This window comes from Phyllostomus hastatus, unplaced genomic scaffold, assembly GCF_019186645.2.
Source record: "Phyllostomus hastatus isolate PE091 unplaced genomic scaffold, TTU_PhHast_1.1 phas_scaffold_501, whole genome shotgun sequence".
Classification (NCBI taxonomy): Eukaryota; Metazoa; Chordata; class Mammalia; order Chiroptera; family Phyllostomidae; genus Phyllostomus; species Phyllostomus hastatus.
In genome coordinates, this window is record NW_025334033.1 from 30,865,277 (window position 1) to 30,890,451 (window position 25,175).

Consider the following 25,175-nt stretch of genomic DNA (forward strand, 5'->3'; position numbering starts at 1 on the left):
GTAACTTTGACCTTTGCATTTCTAAAGTTGTTTTTCCTCATTTTGTGTTTTAGATCTTGTAGGAGATTTTGTGACAGTATTTTTTTTATTCCTCATAAATCAAGTGTAAATGTACTGAGAAGTCACAGATCTAGAACTAATTCTGATCTTGCTGTATTTTTTACTTGTATTTTGAAAACTTCAAATGCCTTTGGAAAAGTTTTTGTGTTTCAAAAAAAAAGGCGGAAGAAAAATAGGTATTATACTGTAAAATTAGCTTTAAAACTAATTCTTACCAGCATATAAAACTCTTAGATTCTTACAGCTCATCTTAGATTCCATATGAAAACCGAAACATAAATGAGACTGTGTATGTAAGTCCAAACTACACTACTCCTCTACCCACACACACATAACTTTTCCGCCCTGGTTTTCACGTTTGCATTTCTTCCACGGCGCCCACCTCTCTCGCAGCTGGGGCAGGGCCTGGTGCCAGCCTTTTCTCCCAGGTCATTTGCCTTTTTGGCAGTTGACATGTAATCATAACTCTCATGGCTTTTTCTTCCTCCATCCACCCTCACCTCTGTCTGTTAGCTTGTCTTTTATGTGCTTTTTAAAATTTTTATTTAAAATTGATTTTGGTGTATTTATTGAATAAGAATTTTATTTCACCTCTTTTCTATATAAAGAGCTATGTGATTTAAAAAGCAGTTTTCTTCTTAGACACAAATGCCGTACCTAACAAAATTGCTTTTACCTGGTGAGTGCCCTCCATCTGATGGCTTTTCCTCCTGTGGGCCAGGGACCATGGGTCGGGGGCGCCCCTCCATCCTGACACGGGAGGCCAACTGCTGAGGCGGAGCCTCCAGAGGAACATGTGCAAGACTGAGCTCTAGCCCTGACTGGCTGTATAACCTGCGTGAATGAGGCTTCATGCGTACAGCGCTGTAAAATTTTGTGCTTTTTATGGTATCTGGTCCTATGGTATATAAATGTACTCTGTGGCTTTTAAAAACACCATTTGTGCATCATAATGAGCACTCTTCCTGTGTTTCATTTTGAAAAGTTGGATTAATGTGCTTCTCTAAACTAAAAAGGCAAAAATGTTATTAGCTGTTTGTTGATTCCTTTAATGATTTTTCATAGTTGAAATCAATTAAAGTAATACATTTTGATCAGAGCTATGAAATTCCGAAAATTTTGTTTATAATCAATTCATGAGGTTGGCTCTAATAGTTTTCCCTTTGTGAAACTTTTTTTACATCAATAATATTTATATACCATATAAAATTAGAAAATTCAAATAAGTAAAAAGAATCTGATATTTCAAAATATAAAAATCTATCAGTGAGTTCATAGGTCAGACAAAGGTCTATGGAACTTTAATAAAACATTGTAGGAATACTTTACCCATTTTTTTATGGATACTGTCTATTTAAGTGACATCGTTCCGGAACTTGTTCAAAACCATTTTTATCTTGATGTGACATTTACAATCTTCCTCATTATCTGAGGTATTCCAAATCCCTATCCTTGAATTTACTTACATAGTACTTAGCACACATATACACACACAACGTACAACATTCCCGATCTCTGACTGTTTGGGGTGCCCACCACTCCTCCTCAGGCTGTAGTACTGGGAATGCTGGGGGCGGTAGGGGTGGGAGGGGCTGCTTCCCTTCTCTTCCCAACCTGGCAGGTAGTAGAGGTAAAAATACTGTATGTTGGGATTATAATGGTTGAAGCTGCTCAGACACATGCCCTACTTATTCCTTTGCCTTCTTTTCCCCCAACAAAAGGCCACAAAATCAAACACCCTCCAAAGTCCTAGGTCTATCCCAGTGTATCATTGGAAATGTGGAATATCAGTATGTCCAGGTGTGTATATTTTTCTGAGAGGAAACTACTGGTCCTTTTACCTGGAAGGCCCTGACAGAGTAATGGAGGTGGAGGGGACATGACTATACTCCACAGCTGCAGTCTGTGTACCCTTAAATCTCAAGTGCCGCTAATTCGGAATTTGTGGACTCGAGTGAAATACCTCTCTCCTAGAAATTTACTTCAAACTGTGATGATGCTGCAGCTTGTTGGGCAAGCTAATGGTACAACTTAGGTTGTTAGAATCATGTTTAGAATATTAGAGAAGTATTTCAAAGGAATTAGCCTATTCTACCCACTGGTAGATATGGGTATTTACATACATATCCTTCATCCATCAAAGCCAACCCAACAGCAACTCTGTTGGTGTAGCATCTCGAGTTGCTTTATGTGCTCTTTTTCCCTTTAATGCCATCTTAAAGTCTATCATTTGGTCCAGAATCATGTGCTCTTTTCTTCATACCACATCTTTTACACAGGTTAAAATACTTTTAAAAAATATTAGTAATATGAAGATAGTAAAGAACAGAATTTCCCTGGAATGGGGAAATAGTTGCCAGTTTTTCTGACTTGTCTATTATTTCTCCACTGACCCAAAATATGGTAATTAGCTAATAGCAAATTGCATCAATTAGGTTGTACTACAATTAAAATGGGTGCAGAACTTGCCAGTATACACACATTATATCTGCCAGTATTCTTTTAGGGACTTGGCAAATGGCTTGGAAGGGAAGCTGGTTCTGTTACCTGCACTGTACTTCTAATTATCACAGTTCTCTGAAGCTTCAGCCTCAGAAATGTATAGAAGAAAAATATTTCCCTTGATAAATGAAGCCTTGCTTTATTCAATTGGTGGAAGTGTAGGGTACAGCAAAATAGTTAAAGCTTTACTATAATGGTCTGAAAGCAAACTATTTTTTTCCAGATGATATTGAATTAAAAACTCCATCCATTTTCTGCTCATGCAAGGCAGTTCAATTCCCTGGAAATTGATTTTTTTTCCCAGGGCTTAGTATGGCTTTTCCCAAGCTTTAGCTATATGGAAAATAACACTTTTATTGAAGCCACTTAGTGAATAAAGTTGGCAGTTAATTTTTAAGCAAGTGGACCAGCGTGTAGAAAATTACTGAATGCATCAAATATAATCTGATAAATAATTATTTAGAGAGTTCTTTGAAACTCTAAAACATTATTTTGTGAGCACTAAAATAATTCACTACTATTTGTGATACAAGTGAGAGTACAATTTGTGGTATGAAAGTTGTACAGAACCTGGGGAAAATGTGTGTGCTGTTTTATATTTTAAATTACGGAAACAACTTTATTAAAACCATATGATTTTATTAAAATCATAAAATATGTATTTTCCTTTATAATATTTGACTAAATGTGCATTTTGAAGGGCATTGATTTGGCACTTTTCTATCAGCGTATGATTTCTACCCATTTATTGCTGTATACTAATTTATCATTTCCCAAAAAAAGCCATATCTACTCTAGGAAAATCACCAACATTACTCAGTTTGTTTAGTGTTAATTATGGGGTCATCTGAGGACTTTTCAGGGGCTGATCTATTTACACACCGTGACTTAGATTACCGAGGGCGCACTCGCGTGCGTGCGTGTGTGTGTGTGTGTGTGTGTGTGTGTGTGTTGTCCTCCCAAGTTTGGCTTTGCTTCTGTGCAGCGCTCTCTGGCATGGGTTACATGCAGTGCTGGAGACTGTGTTCTGATCTCTGTCTCTGACCTGACCCTTTTGAGCTATGTTATATCATTCCATTTTGACACCTTTTATCAAACTTTAATGAAATGACCCAGGCAAACAAATTGTCATTAAACTTTCCATCACTTTGTCCCCTGGTATCGTCTTTTATAAATTGGACAGCAAATGTTGTATTGATCTTCTCGTTCTTGCAGCTGAACTTGAAATGACCCAGACTGCTTGTTGTTTATGGCCCAGAGTTGCTTTTCCTTGACATTTTCATCCACAGCATGACACCCTTTTTGTTTTTCTTTCTTTCTTGTGGAGATGAATGAACAAGACATACGATATCGAGACACTCTTGGTCATGGCAACGGAGGCACAGTCTACAAGTGAGTAGTGAATTTCGTTTAAACTTTCTATCACTTTTGCCTCATGTGGGTATCCAGGTTCTCCTTGGCAGAGATTTTTAAGTGACCACCAGCGCTTAGATTTTATTTCCACATTTGACTCCCAAATTCTGCAAGGCATCTGTTTTCTCAGGAATTGCTTGAAAAGGTGCATTTATATACCCTTTTTTAATATTTCTGAGTCTGCATCTCTCCTGGGTGAGCCATTAATAGTCCACCATTAGCAAGTATACCTGTAACTGGCCTGAAGTTTAATACATTTTTTTCTTTGCTCTTTAACACTATGATTTTTTTTAACTTGCTGCCACCCTGTGCTAGTCCCCTGCCTATTTACAGCTATGCCCAGTGGAAGACAAGCCTTATAAATACCACTGCTTTGCTCTGTGTCGACACTCTAAGTTATTAAAAAGCCTTCTTCCTGTTGTATTTCTTTCTCTCCTTACCCTACTCCCCTGAGAGAATTTCTACACATTGATGAATATGTTAAGTTATAAAATTCTCTCAAATTCCAGTTGCAGTGATCCTACCCTAAAGGAGTGTTCATTTTCATATTAAAAAATGCTAACCATAAAAAATAGTTCTCTCGACAGGGAAGTCTTTCTCATGCAGTAGTGCAAAGTTTAAACTACATAATGTAATATCTGGTACTTAATAGTCTGCAATGGTGTATGAAAAATGTTCTACCAGGAATTAAAAAATCCATACTCTGTAAGAAAGCCCCGAGGGAATAATAAAGCTTTCCTCCAGAGAGCTGTTTTCCATATATACGCTAACCTTGCAACACGTTGTGATTGCGTTTTTACCTCAGATGTTTTATGTTGATATTAATATATGTTTTCAAAGTTGTAAAATAATTTATTTTCTAATTGGTTACTAATGTTCTTAGAATTTTTACATTCTAACTAGCTGCATGAGTACAGATAAAAATTGCCATATAGCCTTATGACCATGAAGGGTCACATCCTAAAACCTCAGAAATACCTCCACATGTAGGTGCAGCTTTGCCATAGAATTGGAGTCCTCAGGCTTAAAAGCTCCTTCAGAGACATCTGCTCTAATCCCACCCAGGGCTTCAGTCCTCTCTGCAAGTAGAGCCAGGACAAGAGTCCTTTCTCCTGAATACAGTCCTTTAAGAAGTGACATTTACATATTTGGATTATTTTTTCCTACAGATGACTGGGCACTGTGAATGGTTGCTCTGAATGTTAAGTGCTTCCACTGTGGTAATTCAGAGAATTAAGTAATGACATATTTCTGGTATAGACCTTGGGTCTTGCCTTTAAAGTGCTTGATGGCTAATGTGTCTAATGAGTTGGAGGCTGCTATCGGCCTTCCCTGGATCCTACTAGTATCCCTTCCCATGCAGCTCCCAGTTCTGCACAAACAACATCTCTTCATTTTAGTCTGTTCCTCCTTACTTTTTTTTTAAGATTTTATTTATTTTTAGAGAAAGGGGAAGGGAGGGAGAAAGAAAAGGAGAGAAACATCAATGTGTAGTTTCTTCTCATGTGTTGCCTACTGGGGACCTGGCCTGCAACCCAGGCAAGAACCCTAGACTAGAAATCGAACCAGCAACCCTTTGGTTTGCAGGCTGGCACTCAAGCCAGTGAGCCACACCAGCTGGGGCTCCTCCTTACTGTTATCTGACTTGAATTTTTACCCTGTTCTTAAGATTCTTGGGTTCAGGGACCCTTAGAAAGGAAAGAAAGAATGTGTACACTCCGATATCCTTCTCTTGAGTTCCCCGAAAGAAGTTTTCAAAGCCTCAACCTTTCTTCTTAATGCTTTCATGCTGATAGCCAGATATAATAACACAGGAAAGATTTCTAGCTACTCTTTGGATTCCTTTTATTGGCTTCAAATGGAATCCAAAAGCAGACTCCTAATGCATTCCTTCTTTGTGCTGTTTCACCAAATGTTAACTGTCAAGCCTGTTTGTATTTTTGTAATTGAAGGCCTGTTGTGAAGTTACTATCCTGGTTTGTTCTGGAAGGGAGAAAACACAAGACCACCAAACCCTAGCAGATAATGTTTGTTAGAAATAATACTCTAATGTTAAAATTCTGATCTTTTACTTTAAAACACAGGTTTATATATAAAAAGGGGGGATACAGGGAAATTGAAATAACATGCCCACCCAGCAAAGAAAATTAGAATAAAACTGTTAGTATTTTTTAATATTATTTTTAACTGTGATAAAACACATATTACATAAAGTTTACCCTCTCAATCATTTTTAAGTCTACAGCTCAGTGGCATTAAGTACACTCACATTGTTCTGCAACCATCAGCACCATCTACCTACAGAACTCTTTCCATCTGACAGATTGGACCCCCTGTGCCCATTAAGTAATAACTCCCCGTTTCCCTGGATAATGTTGTTTTTAGCAAGAAGCATGGCTACAACTTCTTTGATTGGGGCCACAGTATCCAAGGGAATGTGCTCCCACATGCCCGGAGCCCAGGTTCTTTAATGTGCCAGAATGCTGCAGTGATGTTAGCAATTTATCCTGAGTTCATTTAGCTACCATTTCTTAGGTTCAGTGTGCATTATTTTAAGATTTAATGTTTTTGACAGTGGTTGTCTATGGAGGGTGCGTGGCAGCATTATGATCATTTTAGTGCTTTTGTTGTATATTTGATTTCTTATAAGAAAAGGACATTTCAGTTATCATGGTGCCCAGGTGATTCTTAAGGGGAAAGGGCACAAAGATACCAAATTGCATAACCACTTGTCATTGGTCACTGGCCTTCGTGTCTTCCTGGGCTTCACTCTGTGTTGTGTTTATGTCCCTGGCTTTTAGTTCAGCACAAAGAAATAGTATAATCATCAAGAAATGAAGATTACTTTACTAAAGTCTCTATAAAATCAAATGTTTGATGTGTTATGATTGACTTTCTCCTACACTATGTTTACCTTAATAGTGTTGCCTATAAAAATTGTGATTTTTTTTCAAACAAAATGATTACATTACGGGCTATGCTACATAAACTAGATGAAGAAAATATTGGAAAATCCACTCATTGGTAACAAAACTGCCTAATGGGCCTATTTAGTTTTTTTTCTTATAAAGTATAATAAAGCTAATAAATGCAAAGCAACAGCTTAATATTTCAGTCTTATTTGCTTCACTTGATGGGATGTTGTGATTTTCAGGGGATAAACTGCAATATATATTATTTAATAGTTGATCACGTTTTCATCCCTTAAGTCTGTATGTTCTCCCCAAGAGTGTGATGTGAAATTCTGGGCCCAGGCACTTGAACCAGACATGGAGTCTGTGTGTGATCCCCTACTGAGCTGCTCTCTGCCTTACGATAGTGACCTAGGCAGATCCTCTTAAGTTGGTATTTCTTGGATTACTGATTTGGGTGAAATGGATCATAAAGGAAATACCTTAGACTAAAATATAGCCCAAGCCAAGGAGGCAGAATAATTTAGGGAAAGGAAATGAATGCGCTTTTCATTATTGCTCCATTTACCAAAGTGCTACAGGTTGTTCCAAAAAAATTATTCAGGAAAAACACGTGTTCTATTTCCCTAGGAGAGATTCATAGTGAATTTCAAAAACTTGGAGAAAATGGAGAGCAATATGTGTTGTGGTTCAGTGTGGGGGCTCTGAGTTTTGGAGCCCTGCATCTGCCACTAACTAGCCATGTGACCTTGGGAAAGTCATATAATGTCTTCTGCCTTGGCTTCCCCATGTGTGAAATGGGGATAATAATAACATCTGCCTTACCGAGTTGTTGGGAGGTTAAATGAGATGATCCATAGAAGAGGCCTACTGCTGTGACTGATGCTGAATGTCAGCCACTGGTGATGGTCGAACTGGTAACAGAAAAATCCTCAAGGCCTGTGCTTTCTGTGCTTCCTTGGCCATGGGATTCCTTTTCTGAGATACACTTATGAACATCTCACAGAATCAGAGTTGTGTTGAATTAACTTTGAGAAGTTTACATTATATTATATGTAGTATACTTCTATGTTTTCTTCTATTCTGTAGTCGTCTCATGAATATAATTTATTGTATCTTACATTGATGTTTTTGAAAGTTTCAAAGTATTTTTTCTTTTATTATGGTCGATGTCATTCATTTCTTTAGGAGAGCTGGTATGATGTTAAGCCCATTTTACCGCTGGAGAAAGCCGAGGCTCGCATTCCCGTGATCATTCGTTCAGTAGCAGAGCCCGGGCTCCTCGCAGCTCCTCTGCGTCTCACTCTGTCTTGTTCCCCCAGGCAGCGTTCCTTCTCAAGGTCAGACAGAGTCCATTGTGTTTCCTTGTATTTTCTAGTGCACCCAGCATAGTCCTAAGGAGAGAATAGATGCTTTCTTTATACACGTTAGCTGAAATGGAATGAGGCAAGTGGAAGTTTTTACAAGCAGGTTTTAGTAAGGCCGTTTAACTGGTCCTTCCCATATCTAGCTTATTTTAGATCCTTCCTAATTCAGGGGCTGCATAATTCTTTTAGAACATGAACCTAGAAGAATAAGGAATTTCTCAACTAAGGGCATATATTTAAATGATTAATCCTCTTTCAAATGTTAAAACTTTGAGTACTTAGCACTCATTAACCCAACATACTAATTAATGTTCTCTTTTTTTTTTGGATAGTACTTCACATTGAAATGAAAGTACTTAATGGTCTCAGTTCCTTTGGAAACATTCTCTAATAATGAAGGCCAGTCACTCAGGTTCTTTGCTCCCTCCTCACAGTTTGATGGAGTCACTTAAGCTTTGGTTCCAGAAGTGAAGTAATGTTTCACTCTTAGGACTTAAGTCATGGTACGTCAGTTAGCCAACAAGCTCTTAAGTATCATCTTTATATTTTTTCCTTAATGCAGATTATTCAGGCTAAGACTCAAGTTATCACTTTGTGGCCATGTATTGTATTCTCTAGGTGTTTAAAAACAATAATGAATTTTCTACCTCCAGCTGCTTCCAGATCTAACCTGGATTTGGGGTAGAATTTTTCAGCGATATGATGGGTAGCATACATGCTGTCTACATGGTGTTTTAAAGATTGGAGATATGCCATTATTTAAGGATTAATTTGATCATATCTAGAGACAAGAAGAAGGAAGGGTTAATAATTCTCAAAGGTGTTGGTCTCTCCTCCTTTATGTTGTCTTATCTATTTTATGAGATATTTGTTGGGCAGGAGGGTGAGGATGGTCCTTGGAGATGGTAACTGACATCATGTGAACTATTAAGTTGTATTCCACCCTTGTGGTGTGACTGTACAGGCTGACTAAAACATTACCTTTGTATTTTGGACCTAGAATTATATCAGCTAAATGGTATATTTTATGAAAATTAGAACCTCTGGTGGCCAGTTATGTAAAATGAGAAAATACATTATTGTCTAATTAATGCTGTTTAATAAACAAAAAATTTCAAATCATGGGAATCCTAAGGGGAAACATAATAACAAGAGTCCTTGATGAAACCTATGTAGAACCACATAGTACCCAGAAAACATCCACTTCTTGTACCAGCTGACCCTAAGCTGCCAAACCTGAACAGCAGCAGGTCTGATTCCAGCTTCCCTACTGACTGCAGCAGGACCTCCTCCCCCCAGCACTTTATATGTTTTCTTTGATGTGCATCTTATAAATTAAGAGTATTTTTTAAATGGTCCTAATATTGACCCAAGAGTAAGGTGATGATTTGATTTATTTTAACTTTAAATTTCCAATCAAATGAAGAGTGTTTTCCTTGCAGCCAAGATCATATTTTTAACAAGCAAACAAGACATCATGTTGATGCAATATTAAATACTTATATATGACCGGATTGCATTATAGAATCATGTGACAAGCAAGGATATTAATATTTCCAGAAAATCAATGAGTGCTTGTCAAATAAAATTAATTATGTATGCTTTCCTCTCTCCCTCTCTCAGCACTCACTGTTATAGGTTTGTTTCCTACAACAATATGTATTGTATTGATTAGAATCTAAAGAACGAACTTGAGCTCATGATTCTCTATACTTTTCCCACCTTTACTTCCCCCTCCACGTTCCTGTAGCTTCACACACGCTCATATCCATTACTGCAATGATGGATTATTGGCATCCAGGCAACATGACAGGATGTCACAGGTCGCTGAGCAGAGATTTTCAAACTCTGTTTCCACCCGAATTAACTATTATTGAAATAGTTTATTGAGATTGAAGTATTGATCATTTTCTGCTAACCTTGGCTTAAGGGAAAGAAGAGGAGGTGATGGTGTTTTAGAAAGACACTAAATTTCATTTTTAAAAATCTCATTTATTTAGGCTTTTCTTCTTCCTATTTTATAGCCCCTATTGTTTTATTGCTTGGAAAAGTGTGTCTTGGCTTTATTTTTATGACAGTATAATTATACTTCAGAAATGCACTTGATTACTATGGGTAACAAAATTGTTCTAGTATATTGTTTTGGCCAATTTTGCTATACAAACAACTTTTCAGTCAATTGAGTCTGGTAAAAATCAATACATTATAGTAATATTTTAAGTATGAATTTGCTGAATCTAAGTATTTCAACACCATCTCCTTTCAGGGAAAGATAGTTTTAAAGTGGCAAGACTTCTAATATCTGCTAATACTTTATTGTTTTAAAAATGTCTTCTTGCCCTGGCTGGGTGGCTCACTTGATTGGAGTATCGTCCTGATGCAGCAGGGTTGCAGGTTCAATCCCTGACCAGAGCACATGCAGGGAGCAACCCGTGAGTGCATGGATGGGTGGAGCAGTGAGTCCATGTCTGTCTGTCTGTCTGTCTCCCCCCTCCTCCTTGCCACCTCCTCTTTCATCTCTCAAAAATTACTTTAAAAAATGCTCACTTTATAAAAAGACATATAAAGTCCCCAGCAGAAGTGGTTGTGAACAGATAAAAATATGAGACTATTTCTGTTTTTATGGGTGGAAGAGATCTAGTTTCCATTTGAAATTTATTCTCTGGCTGTATTAGGAGGGTATAACATCTTGCAGTATGCCACTTTCAGATTCAAAAGTATCTGTTTCTGGGCACTGAGTTTACGGAGAGATGTGGGTAGTTCAGAGGCCACCTAGCAGAGCATGGAGAGAATGATAAGGGGTCTGGGAATTGTGTCTGTCTAACCCTCCTTCATTCGTTTGTTGAGCAGTCATGTTCTGAGCACGTGCTGTGTGGAGGGCAGTGTATTGGCTCCCAGGGACAGCTGGCTCTCACTGGACCTGTGTCCAGAGAATGGAGAAGCTCTGTGCACAGGTTAAGTGTGGGTTGTGTCCAGACCATGGGTGGACATCCTCACAGGACTCACAACACTGCCCCTTACCTACTGCAGGCACTTAGTATTTAGGAATTAACCTGCAGAAGCAGATTCCTCACAAGCTAAGCAAGGATGGACACAAAGTGTTGTCCATTCACTCTGGGAGAAGTGAATTCTCCCACCTTAGGCAGAACAGCATGGCTCTTTGCAGAACTGCTGAGGAAAGAACCCCACTTTGACCCGGACATGACATGACTGCAGGGGTTACTCTTGAGACTGAAGTTCTAAAACCAAATGCAGCATTCAGCTACCATAACAATATTATATCAGATGTTGCTTGGTTTTGTTCTTGTAAATTTTGTCCTACTGTAGATTTTATTTATTCGTTGAACAGATACCTCCTGAGGGTTTCTCTGTGCAAAGGACTCTCCTGAACACGTGCAATGCAGCAGTGGACAAGACAGACAAGTTCTCCGTGCTCCTGGACTCACACTAGTGGGGTAAACAGGCAATAATTAAGGAAATGAATACCTAAGAAAGATGATACCAGACTTTGCAAGTGCTGGGAAGAATGTAAAATAGCACCCTGGCCAGCGTGGCTTAGTTAGTTGGAACGTTGTCCCATAACTGAAAGGTTGAGGGTTCGATCCCCGGTGTGGGCGCCAGTGGACACTTTTTTCTCACATCGATGTTTCTCTCTCTCTTCTTTCCTTTCTTTATTCCTCTTTCTCCAAAATCAATGAAAAAATATCCTCAGGTGACAATTAAAAAAAAGAGGAAGAAAGAATATAAAGTGCTCAGCAAGGCTTATTGGTGGTGATATTTGAGCTGAGACCTAAGGACAGGAAGGAGCCAGTCACAGAGAAATCCGGGAAAAGAGCCTTCCGAGCAGGAGGAACCACTCTTGGCAAAATCCCTAAGATGAGTGTGAGCGTGTGTCTAGGCCAGAGTGGTTGCAGTCGTGCGAGCTCAGGGGAGAGCAGAGATACGGGCAAGGCCTGGCCATGCTGGATTGTGTAGCCCTTGCTGAGCCCGCGCCGAGAAGGCATGGTCAGTCTGGTTACCACCCCACCTTTTTTTCCACCAGTGAGAGACAAGGCTTGGAAGGGTTGAGTGGCATGCCCGAGTCAAATCAAGACTAGAACTCAGTAGCAAACATCAAGTTGTACATGTTAAATATATATCGTTTTTATTTGGCAATTTTACCTTAATATGAAAGCTGGAGGGGAAAAGAAAGACTAGAACTCGGGTCTTCTGACACCTCGGTCAGGACTTGAGAATACTTCTCAAGCCAGGGCTTTCTGTTTCACTCTCTCGAGTTTCCCAATCTTTAACCCAGATTATGTTTGAGTATAACTTATAAATTAATATATAATTCTGAAACTCAGTGATGTGCCATCTCTAGTTGTTAATTTTAGAGACTTTTTAGTGGTGTTAAAACAACCATTCCCTGGCTAATAGAATTATTGCAACTTGTTATTTGGTTTACCCTTTGGGTCTTTTTACTTTCAAAATCTAGAATTTAATAATTAAATACTGAGATTAATTGTATGGTTATGCTACTGGAGGTGGTACATTTCTTGATTTATAAGGCATATTAATTTTTTTTAGCAGTTTCACAGTATATGTTAGAAAATTGTAGCCTTTTGGTTGGCATATAGCACGAGCAAATATTTGTATACTGTAGCATCTGGGGTATTTACTTAAATTGCTTTTTTGGAAAATAATTCACTGGAAAGTCCAAAAGGCATTTACTGTGTATAACTTTCTGCCACAGTTTTTTTCATTGCTCTGTTGTTGGTTACTTTGATATAAGAGACCATGTTTCCATTAAATTGCTGCCTTACTGGAGTGAAATATGTGTAGGTTCTGATTTGTGCACTAACATTAAATCAGAGGAGTAGGTTACTAAATTAGAGGAGAAATAGCAATAAAGACTTAGGCTGTAGATATTAACCATAAAGTTATTTTAATATTAATTTAGTTTTAAATGTTACTGGTGTTCTGTTATCCTCTTGACTCTAAAACTTTTATACTGTTTCTTGTTAGTATTACAAAAGAAAAAAATGTACAGTATTATTTCTAAAAGCAGAGTTAGTGGTTTTGTTTTGTGAGTTCAAATAATGAAATAAAATTGTTCAGACAAAATTAGAACTTGCTTTAGGGCATAATCAATATAGCATTTTAACAAGCTTAGTGTATTTGGAAAATATGTATTGTATAAGGTTCTCAAACATACTGATTCTATTACAACTGCTAACTCTAGCAGCAAAATGTAACAATATACTTAGTCAATAAACATAAAGCTCTGATTAAACCATAATTAAGTTTTCAGAAAAGTTATCTAAAAACTATGAAAAATATATATATATTTACATTTCACTGCAATAAAATGTATAGCTACTGAAACTTCAGAGTGGTAGGAAATATTTAGTGGTAGGTAGATGTATCAGATAACATTTGGAATGAATTTTTACCACAAATACATATATATATATACCAAATTAAGTTTCTGTACCCCACTTATTTCTTTTTCCTTTAACTTGTTTTGAAGGTATTCTTAGTGTTGCAGAGTATAACAGCTGGGGTGAGAGACCGGAAGGGCAAATGAAAAGTTTCCCTGCTTCTCTGGAAACCTTAGTAAAATGTTCCCAGGCCCTGCCTGCCTGCCTGCCTGCGCACACTCAGAGCGCTGGAGGTGCTCAGACTCGCAGGTGGGGCTGCATCTCCACTTCCACACTGGGCCACCTTACCTACCCCGGGTGAATCCCCCCAGCTGCAAGGAATGGAGTTGGGTGGAGTAGGCATCACCACTGAAACATAGTACTTTCTTATTTCTTAATCCCTTCCTAGTAAATAATTACATTTTGGGTCTGGGAGGAGAGCTAAGGTAAGCAGACTATGTGCAAGCATCAGGATTTCTGCTGGCATTTTCTAGCAAAGTATAACTATAGTTACACTTTTTATATTTTGTGCTGGGTGCTTTCACCTTACAGATGACCCATATGAACAAACAGCTGTCTGTCTTCTTTCCTCCTTCCCTGGAACTTGTAGTATTTAATACAATGTCAAAAATGTCACTTCACTGTGTGATTCTCCAGAGATTATATCTTTGGGTTTTTTCTTTGCCCATAATTTTGAGAGTGTTATTTTTGTGCATTTAAATCATTGGAATCTTGTCGGTGCTTTAGCTGCTGGTCTTTGTAAGGAAGTTAGTTTTCCTTCTCTGACACATACCCTGCTTCCTCTGTCCTCCTGCTTCCTCTGTCCTTCCGTTAATCTTGCTTTAAAAATATGTGTGACATTGTTGAGCCTTAATCTCTTGAATGGATTGGAAAGCACCACCTTTTCTCGACTAATCACAGAGGCTGTAAAGCAAAATTTTACCTAATTTCAAGGAGGATATTCTAATATAGTTAATGTGTTTTTTGGAAGTCATTAAAGATATCTCAAAAAAATTGTGTAATTGCATTTAGAATCCAAATACTTTACATTTGTTGTCCAAAATATAGCTCCTCAACGTAGAGGGACAGTGCCCTACGCAGGGAAGTCACTCTAATTCCTTCTTGTTTTGGGGTTTAAATATGACTATTCCCAGATGGTGGAAGTTACAATGGCAGTTTGAGTGTTCAGTTTTTAAGTTAAAAGAAATAGTCCTTTCTGGTTCGTTTTGGCCCTAGTCATGATATGCCCATTTCATGACGTCTGTTATGCACAAAAGTGCACAAAATGAAGATAAAGTGCCTCTCTTCAGCCTGACAAAAGCTATTCCTTTGCAGAATGGTAGCTGTAGCGAAAGTAAATAAATGAATGGACAGCAATCACAGCCTAGTTGATGAAACTCTTCAATTAAAGCACAGGCATTTACATGGTGTAATTTCCCTAAATTGCCAATGAGCCCCTTTAGACACAACCAGTGTTCAAATTGATTTCAGCATTGATTTTGGCTGAAGCTGATAAATTTCTGCTTGTTAGTTAAAGTAATTTTGCAGAAGACTTTGTACTGCAGTATTGAAGTGTTCATTTAGCTGATGGTTAAAAGAGGAGTTATTTACAGAGGCCTCTACTGTTGTTCTGAGATGGGGCAATTCCCCGATCATCTTTTACTTTTAATTTTTTAGGCTTCAGTATACCAATCAATAGGTGATTGAAACTGATTAAAACTTATCCAACCAGCTGCCTATGGCAGTTTAATTAGAAGCTGGATGATTCTTAAATTAAAGTTGTCTTATTTTCATCGCATAGCCATCTTACAGAAGAGTAAGGGACTAACAATGCTGAAAACTTAAAGTTTGGCTTTGCTAAGGTATCTTGCAAATGTTAATAGCTATTTCTAAAGGCAACTCGAAAATGTATTCAGAGTATTTTGCCTTTATAGAGATTAGAAGTAATAATATAGTAACTTACAAGCCAAGGAATTTTTTTTTCCAGGCAAGGGATAAACTGTACTATAGTGAGATATAAGAAAGAACAGCTATTTGTGACTGTCTAACTTATTTCATAAATAAAATGAATGCTGGAGCTTAGTTTTTAAATACTGCAGTAGAGGATGAGACCAGCCTTTACAATTTCCTATGCATCTCCCCACTGAACACCATTAGCTTTGAATTTATACTTTTCTGTTTTGAGGTCTGGATTAAAATGAATCTCCAATGAATGTAAAAAAAAAAACAAACAAGTATCTTCATATAATTACATGTTGACTTTTCAGCAATATTGTGGGCAGGGTTATAGAAGAGAGATTGTTCCTTTTTCCCCCCAGGGAAGCTTCCCTATACTCATTTTCTCTAGTGTGGGACAATTTCTTGAGTTTTTAATGGAAATGGGTTAATATTTCTGTCATAGGGGACATATTACGTCTGGTACTACAGGGAAGAGGGAATAAATGGCTCACTTTTCAGAGGTGCATTTACTCTTTGACCCACTAGGGTCCTATTTAGTGTTCTAGGAGAGGTAATTTAGTAAATTGTACTCTTGTGGCCTGAAAAAGTTAATGCAACTCTGAAAAGTGAGTCACTCAATCGATTCTTCCTATTGCTTTTTAAAAATCAACACTGACCATATCCAGAGAACCTTGAAGACAACTGGAGTCAGAGGATCTAGAAGCAGCCAGTCTATATGTTTGCAGGGGCTTATGGGGACAGGCATTGGATTTGGCTACAGAGAACTTGAACCTACTTCCCACTCCGATGCTTATCAGATAAGAACCCTGAAGCAGTTGTTAACATCACCAAGTCTTCCTTTCCTTACCTACCAAGTGGGGGTAATAAGAATATCTACCCTACATCTGATTTTGCAAATCAAGTAGCATCTCTTTACAAAAAAACACTTTTTATAAACTATAAAGCACATTAAAATATTAATTATTAGTAGAAGGAAGTGTTTTTTAAAATATTTTATTTATTTTAAAGATTTTTAGGGAGAGGGTAAGGGAGGGAGAAAAAAAAGGAGAGAAACATCAGTGTGCGGTTGCCTCTCATGCGCTCCCCCTACCAGGGACCTGACCTGCAACCCAGGCTTGTGCTCCAACTGGGAGTTGAACTGGCGACCCTTTGGTTCACAGGCTGGCACTCAATCCACTGAGCCACACCAGCCAGGGTGGAAGTATTTTGAAAAAGACATTTTGGTACCTGATTTTGGAAAGTGATATATTACTGGCTTTCCACCAAGAAACTGTGAGTAGAGATTACATTGTAATGAAAACATTTCAGGAGAAAATTTGCCTAGCTAGTTAATCCTCAAGGTATTTCTATTTTCCCTACATTTCCCTACCTAACTATTCCATTTCTTTCTTCCATTCTTATCTTCAGGCTTTCATTTCTCGTCTCTGTTTTTCCCATTACATTTTTTCCAGAACCTTTGATAAGGGATCATTATGATGGTAGCTTCCTTGATCTCAAAGGTATTTAGACAATATATTAAAAGACATCACTCTAGTTGGTGTGGGGAGTGTTAAAGGCTTGAACCAGGCCCATCACTTTATGGAAGAAATATGTAGACAGTGATGACCACATTAACTTTGAGACAGGTGTGGGAGTAAAAAGGGGCATATAAGCAGAGTAAATAGAAAGAAGACATGATAAAATGTAGGGTTATAGTAGCTTTTCTCTGATTGGAAATTTTTCTAACCTAGCCAAGTTCCTCATATCACATGTCAGGTTGGTTTGTAGACCCCAAGTATGATCACCACCTTGAGAGAGTTGTTAGTATCTGTAACCTAGTGACATGTTTGGTTTGACCCTTAAACTATCTGCAGGGATGGAGGGGGTGTTGTTTAACAACAAATTATTTTGCAATCAGTAGTCAAGCATGTGTAATAGGCTTTTTATGCAGAAGGAGGGTTGGCATAGACTGTTATTTGAACTAGTACAGTCTACATAAAAGCATCTTTCTACAACTGCTGTTTACTTTGGATTTCCTATTTTAGCAGCTAGAGCCTGGCTAATGTGTTTATCTATTATGGAAGGCAACAACTGTCAGTGTTGATTTCCCTGAAACTATTTGAATTCTGTGGATGGCTATTTTAGTGTGCAACATATTGGTAAAATCCACCCCAAAGAAACCTGCGAAGAGAACAAATCTCTAAAACGATCAAAGCAATAAAATAAGTTTTTCATGAACTGAACCACAGCTAGTTTGCATTCAGTTACTGAAAACATGTTGAAGCATTAAAAGATGACATGAGGGTGTTAATCTCACAAGATAACAAAAGGTTTTTGTTTTGTTCACATGTGTATACATATACTCAAGCATTTATGCGCTTTCATAAGGCAAAGAAGGATACTATTGGTTTGGTCTATGCTTCAGAATTGTTCAGCCTTCTAATCTTTTGGGATAATGTAATACAGCTGACTCTCAGGTTCCTTACTTTAAATAGGAGATTCAAAATGTATCGCCTCTGATGAATGACCCATAGACACGGACAACGGTGTGGGGATTGACCATGGGGGAGGTGGGCTGGGCGGAGGAGGGCAAAGGGAGAAAAATGGGACAACTGTGATAGAATAACAGTAATTTTTTTAAATGTATCACCTCATGCTGGGTATTTATCTCCTAGTGGCACATTTAGCCCTTTAATGTCTATCATCTCCTTTCTTTTTGTTTTAATTTTATTTTGTGCCAAGGCTATAAAGTGTTAGAATGGAAAAAGACTTTCATTGGTTATTTTAAATTTGCATAAAATCAGTTAATTTTGGGGGGGAAATAAATAAAATGTGATCTTATGAGCAAGAAAACAGCATCTGTAAGTGTGGAAACAAATGATCTTGTATCATACCGGCTTTAATAGATACCATATCTTTGTAATAAGGAAGTAGATTTAATAATTAAATCTCAGTATGGCCAACTCTTTCTATGCTAACAAGAATTAAGAATTGCATAAATAATTGCATAAATGAATAACCAGTCAGAAATCTTATTTTCGACCATGGTTTCTCTACTCCCAATGAAACCTTTTGTCATAACGAATCAGTTCTCAGAGAGGTTTCTCTTTCACCTTGTCTCCTTTCCATTGTCCTGCCTTTTGCCCTGCCTCTCTCTAGTGGACATCCTGCATGGCATTCAAAGAGCAGAGAATCAGGGAATTCACAAACTGTCAAATTTTTGCCTGAAAAACAGAGAACTGATTTTATCACTTAGGAGAGCCATTACTATCTCTGAAGCAAGCCAATAACAAATGCATTTGTAACTTCTATTTACTTTAAAACAGCCTTTTGCTTACCGTCTTTCTTGTCTCATCTTTCTTGCCTCATACCTGTTCTTTAAGAGAGAGACCCAGGGAGCAAAATAAACAAACACCACATTCTTTCCTGCTTACCTAGAATAAGACCATTCCTTTTTAATTACTGGTTATTTCTTAAGCCAGCTCCTAACTATTCCTTTCACCATTTTAGTAACTGGATTATTTTCTTAGGTTTCCCATTCGTTTAGAGAATTGTCCAACAATTGATAGCACTTTATAAATAATTTGTAGAGTAATTGCACCCCTCTTTTCACAAACCTTCTCCAAAGTATGTTACGTGAGAAAGAGAACTTGTGTCAGTGGCATTTCTTCCACGTGGTATGTGAGTGAATTGCCCGGCTCCCTTCCCTGGACGGGTGTTTCAGTGTTCTCATTTTGCCGTTGGGATCGAAAGTCGTCATACACGCAGTCACTCTGGAGGTTCTTGATCCAAGAAGCAAAACAGGGAAAGGCATTTCCCTACTCATCTTCATAACCATTTTGCCAACAAATTGTCATTTGTAACATAGCATTATCATTTATGCTGAAATATGAAATACTTACATTTGGACCATAGATCAACCCCTCTATTCTTAAATTACATTCTACCTCACAATCGCTAGAGAATCATAGATACTTCCTATTATAAATTACTTCTGCTCATAATTTAAAGTAACTTGATTAGAATGTTTGGAAATTAACATGCAGAATAGCACCAAAGAAATTAGATGCCTAATTTAATTGTTTGAGATTGTACAAGCTTTATCAGAAAATATATGATCAGCTCTAGGTTATTTATTTTGAGAACAGGAGTCAGCTGGGATGGTTCATATTTTTTTGGTTCTCCTAGAATTTGAAATTCTAAGCATAAATACTTTCCGTAAACATTGTAAAATACAGATGCAATTGATTTACGCATGACATAAACTTGTGTGGGGGTCCAGATGTTGGAATGCGAACACAGGTTGTTTCTCCCTTCTGTCCTGTGTGAATGTAGGACTTTAGAAAATGTTTCTTTTCCTTTCTTTTTTATTTTTAAAGATTCTCAAAGAAATTCAGTTTATTCTTTGGAATGATATACCTTTTAAAAAGTTCTCATTAGTATTTACATGAAGGTGAGCATAACCTCTAGCCTTTTATGTATTGTACTACACCTGTATTGGAAATTTCAGCAGATATTAGGCTCAATTTTATTTGTCCCCAAGTAGTACTTTTAAAATCAGTCACATTTTCTTTTTTTTATTTTAATCTTTATTGTATTTTTTCCATTACCATTTAGTCCCCTTATACCTCCCTGTCCCCAGCAATCACCGCACTGTTGCTGGTATCCATGAGTCTTTTTTCCTTTTTGCTCAATCCCCCCACTGCATAACCACCCCCTACTAGCTGTCATCTGCTCTCCATCTATGAGTCTGTCTCTGTTTTGCTTATTCAGTTTGTTCATTAGATTCTACATACGAGTGAAATCATATGGTATTTGTCTTTCTCTGATTGGGTTATTTCACTTAGCATAATGTTCTCCAGGTCTATCCATGCTGTTGCAAAGGGTAAAATTGTCTGTTTTACGGCTGAGTAGAATTCCATTGTGTAAATGTCCCACAGTTGTTTTATCCACTCATGTACTGATGGACACTTGGGCTGCTTCCATATCTTGGCAATTGTAAATAATGCTGCAGTGAACATAAGGGTGCTTCTGGTTCTTCTGAATTAGTGTTTTGGGTTCCTTCGGATATATTCCCAGAAGTGGGATTGCTGGGTCAAAAGGCAGATCCATGTTTAATTTTTGGGCTATCTCCACACTGCTTTGCACAGTGGCTGCACCAGTCCGCATTCCCACCAACGGTGCAGAAGGGCTCCCCTTTCTCCATGTCCTCGCCAGCACTTGCTCTTTGTTGACTTATTGATGGTGGCTATTCTGACAGTGTGAGATGGTATCTCATTGTGGTTTTAATTTGCATTTCTCTAATGATCAGTGACACTGAGCATCTTTTCATATGTGTATTGACCATCTGCATTTCCTCTTTGGAAAAAGTGTCTATACAGGTCATTTGCCCATTTTTTTAATGGGTTTTTTTTGGTGTTGAGTATTGTAAGTACTTTATAAATTTTGGATATTAACCCTTTATCAGATGTATCAGCAGATATGTTCTTCCATTTTGTGGGTTGTCTTTTTCTTTTGTTGATACTTTCCTTTGCTGTGCAAAAAGTTTTCAGTTTGGTGTAGTCCCATTTGTTTCCTTTTTTTCTTTTGTTTCCCTTGCCTGGGTGATATATCCAATAAAACATTTCTACAAGCAGTATCTGAGAATTTGCTGCCTGTGTTTTCTTCTGGGATTTTTGTGGTTTGAGGTCTAATATTTAAGTCTTTGAACCATTTTTAATTTTTTCTTGTGTGTGATGTAAGAAGGTGGCCTAGTTTCATTTTTCTTCACTTATCTGTCCAATTTTCCCAACACCATTTATTAAATAAACTGTCTTTAGCCCATTGTGTATGTCTGCCTCCTCTGTCAAATATTGACTATAAAGTCGTGGGTTATTTCTGGGCTCTCTGTTCTGTTCCCTTGATCTATGTGTCTGTTTTTATGCCAGTACCAGGCTGTTTTGATTACTATGGCCTTGTAGTACAGTTTGATATTAGGTAGTATGGTTCCTCCAACTTTGTTCTTCTTTCTCGGGATCACTGTTGCTATGCGGGACCTTTTGTGGTTCCATATAAATTTTTGAAATAATAGCTCTGTGAAATAATACATCATTGGAATCTTGATAGGAATTGTATTGACTCTATAGATTGCTTTGGGTAGTATGGACATTTTAATGATGTTAATTCTTCCTATCCATGAACACGGTATGTGCTTCCATTTATTTGTGTCTTCTTCCATTTCTCAGTGTCTTATAATTTTCCATGTACACGTCTTTTACATCCTGGTTAGGTTTATTTCTAGGTTTTTTATTCTTTTTTAAGCAATTGTGAATGGGATTGTTTTTTTAACTTTCCTTTCTGTTAGTTCATTATTGATATGTAAAAATGCAACTGATTTCTGGATATTAATTTTGTATCCTGCTATTTTGCTGAATTCATTTATCAGTTCTAGTAGTTTCTTGGTGGAATCTTTGGAGTTCTCTATGTACAATATCATGTCATCTGCAAAAAAGACAACCTTATCTCCTTTCCAACTTGGATGCTGTTTATTTCTTCTTCTTGTCTGATTGCTGTGGCTAGGACATCTAGTACTATGTTAAGTAAGAGTGGTGAAAGTGGACATCCCTGTCTTGTTCCCGATCTTAAGGGGAACACTTGTAGTTTTTGCCTGTTGAGTATGATGCTGACAGTGGGTTTGTCACATATGGCCTTTATTATGTTTAAGTAGGTTCCCTCTGTTCCCATTTTGCTGAGAGTTTTTATCATAAGTGGGTGCTGGATTTTATCAAAAGCTTTTTCTGCAGTTATTGATATGATCATGTAGTTTTTATCCTTCATTTTGCTTATGTGATGAATTACATTTATTGATTTACAAGTGTTATGCCAATCTTGCATTCCTGGAATAAATCCCACTTGATCATGGTGTATGATCTTTATGATGCATTGCTGTATTCAGTTTGCTAATATTTTGTTGAGAATTTTAGCATCTATGCTCATGAGAGATATTGGCCTATAATTTTGTTTCTTTGTAGTGTCTTTATCTGGTTTTAGAATTAGGGTAATGCTGGCCTTGTAAAATGAGTTTGGGAGTCTTCCCTACTCTTGATTTTTATGAAATAGCTTGAGAAGGAGAGGTGTTAGTTCTTGGGATGTTTGGTAAAGTTCAGCTGTGTAGCCATCTGGTCCAGGGCATTTGTCTGTTGGTAGCTTTTTTATTATTGCTTCAGTTTCATTAGGTGTAATCTGTCTATTCAGACTCTCTCATTGTTCCTCATTTACTTTTGGACTGTATGTTTCTAAGAATTTACCCATTTCATCTAGGTTGTCCAGTTTGTTGGTATATTTCTTCATAATATTTTCTTACAATCCTTTGTATGTCTTTGGTGTCAGTTGTTATTTCTCTCTTTCATTTCTGATTTTATTTATTTGAGTCGTTTGTCTTTTTTTTCTTGATAAGTCTGGTTAAAAGTGTGTCAATCTTGTTTATCTTTTCAAAGAATCAGCTCTTGGGATTCATTGATCTTTTATATCATTTTTTAGACTCTATTTCATATATTTCTGCTTTGATCTTTATTTCCTTCCTTCTGTTCACATTGGTCTTTGTTGTTCTTTTTGAACTTCCTTTAAGTGTGAAGTTAGATTGTTTATTTGAGCTTTTTCCTGTTTTTTGTTTTTTGGTGTTTTGTTTTTTTTTTGAGATAGGCCTATAATGCTATGAATTTCCCTCTTGGGATTACTTTCCCAGTGTCCCACAGATTTTTGGATTATTGTGTCCTCATTTTCATTTGTTTCAGGGTATCTTTTGATTTCTTCCTTGATCTCATTGTTGACCCACTCATTATTTAATAACATGTTATTTAGCTCCCATGTCTTTGTGTGTTTTCCAGTGTTTGATTTCTAGTTTCATAGCATTGTTGTCAGAGAAGATGCTTGATATGATTTCAATCTTATGTTTATTGGGACTTGTTTTGTGTCCTAACATGTGGTTTATCCTAGAAAACATCCATTTGCACTTGAAAAGTATGTATATTCTGCTGCTTTGAAGTGAAATGCTCTGAAGATATCGATGAAATCCATTTGATCTAGTGTGCCATTTAAGGCCAGTGTCTCCTTGTTGATCTTCTGCCTGGAAGATCTATCCATCGAAGTCAATGGGGTGTTAAAATCCTCAACTATGACTATATTTCTGTTGGTCTCTTCTTTTATGTCCATCAGGATTTGCTTTACATATCTAGGTGCTCCTGTGTTGGATGTATAAATGTTTACTAGGGTTATATCCTCTTGTTGGGTTATTCCTTGTATCATTATGTAGTGTCCTTCTTTGTTTCTTAGTATAGCATTTGTTTTAAAGTCTATTTAGTCAGATATAAATACTGCTGCCCCAGCTTTTTTTCTTTTCCATTTGCATGAAATATCTTTTTTCAACCCTTTACTTTTAGTCTGTGTGTATCTTTCCATCTGATCAGGTCTCTTGGAGGCATCATATATATGCAAAAGAAATTTTGTGTGTTGGCCTTTTAAGAGGCTCTCTGTACATCTAGCCATTTCTCCCTGACAGACAGAAACCCTGCTGCTTTTCACAGGGGGATGTTATCTGGGCTCCTTTCCAGCTTTGGTGCTGTAGGCTGTGAGCCCAGCTTGGGGTTTAACCCCCACACTTCTCAGGGTGAACCCCTGGCCTTTGAAATATCCCTCCAGCACTTCAGCTGCTGCCTATGGGAGCCCAGCCAGCCCTCTTGAATCTTCTCTACACTGTGTACCAGTCACGTTATGGTGAATTGGTTTCTTATGTCTGTCCATGGTTATAAGCTTCTCATTCAGTTGGTTATTCTGGATACTTTCTCTAGAGTTTAGTTGCATTTCCAGATTAGTCTTGGGGGAGGAGGTTAGTGTAGCTTCCGCTCACTCCTCCGCTATCTTGGATCTCTCACATGTTTCTTGAACATCTGCTCTCTGCAAGGTAGTGCACTTAGCAGTATGGGAACTATAATATAGCACCAATCAATATTCAGGGCCGAGGGACACTGTTTTCAGGGCTCTGTTGCTGGCTTCCATTCTGCACCTTCTCATATCCTTTACTGGTTCCTTCTCATCTTCCTGACTTCTGAATTTGGAGTCCCTCAAGCCCAGTCCTCAGACCTTTTTTCTATTTAATGTAAGTCCCAAAGGAGCTCTTCTAGTTCTGAGGCTTTACATGGCATCTTCTGTTGATGAAGCCCTGTCCTTTAGGTTTATCTCTATCTACTTACCAGTTAGATGTCTTTTAGGCATTTCAGAATTTAGGTAAAACTGAATTCTGGATTTCCTCCGAAACCTGCTCCTTTTATTGTTCTTCCACTCTCAGTAAGTGGAAACTCTATTCTTCAAGTTGCTTATTGTAAAAACTTTACAGTCACTCTTAATCCTCTGTTTTCTCTCAGACCACCAGATTTATCCTCAAATGTTATTGGCTTGTCCTCACAATTATTTTAAGAAGCCAAACACCTCTCACCACTCTTTTCCTACCACCCTATTCCCAACCTCTAGCATCTCTTGCTAGGACTATTACAGTAGCCTCCCAGTTAGTTTCCTCTATCCTTACTTTCCTACGGTGTGTTCTCTTTACC

At 37.6% G+C, this 25,175-nt stretch overlaps 1 protein-coding gene across 4 annotated transcripts in view; it reads left to right on the plus strand.

The window, feature by feature from the left end:
• MAP2K5 (mitogen-activated protein kinase kinase 5) overlaps positions 1–25,175 on the plus strand; it is a 254,155-nt gene that overhangs the window by 53,009 nt on the left and 175,971 nt on the right. For all 4 annotated transcript variants that reach the window (XM_045823533.1, XM_045823535.1, XM_045823534.1 and 1 more), the window contains exon 8: positions 3,890–3,954. In XM_045823533.1, the coding sequence (XP_045679489.1) occupies positions 3,890–3,954 (65 nt within the window). The remainder of the gene's footprint in view (positions 1–3,889; positions 3,955–25,175) is intronic.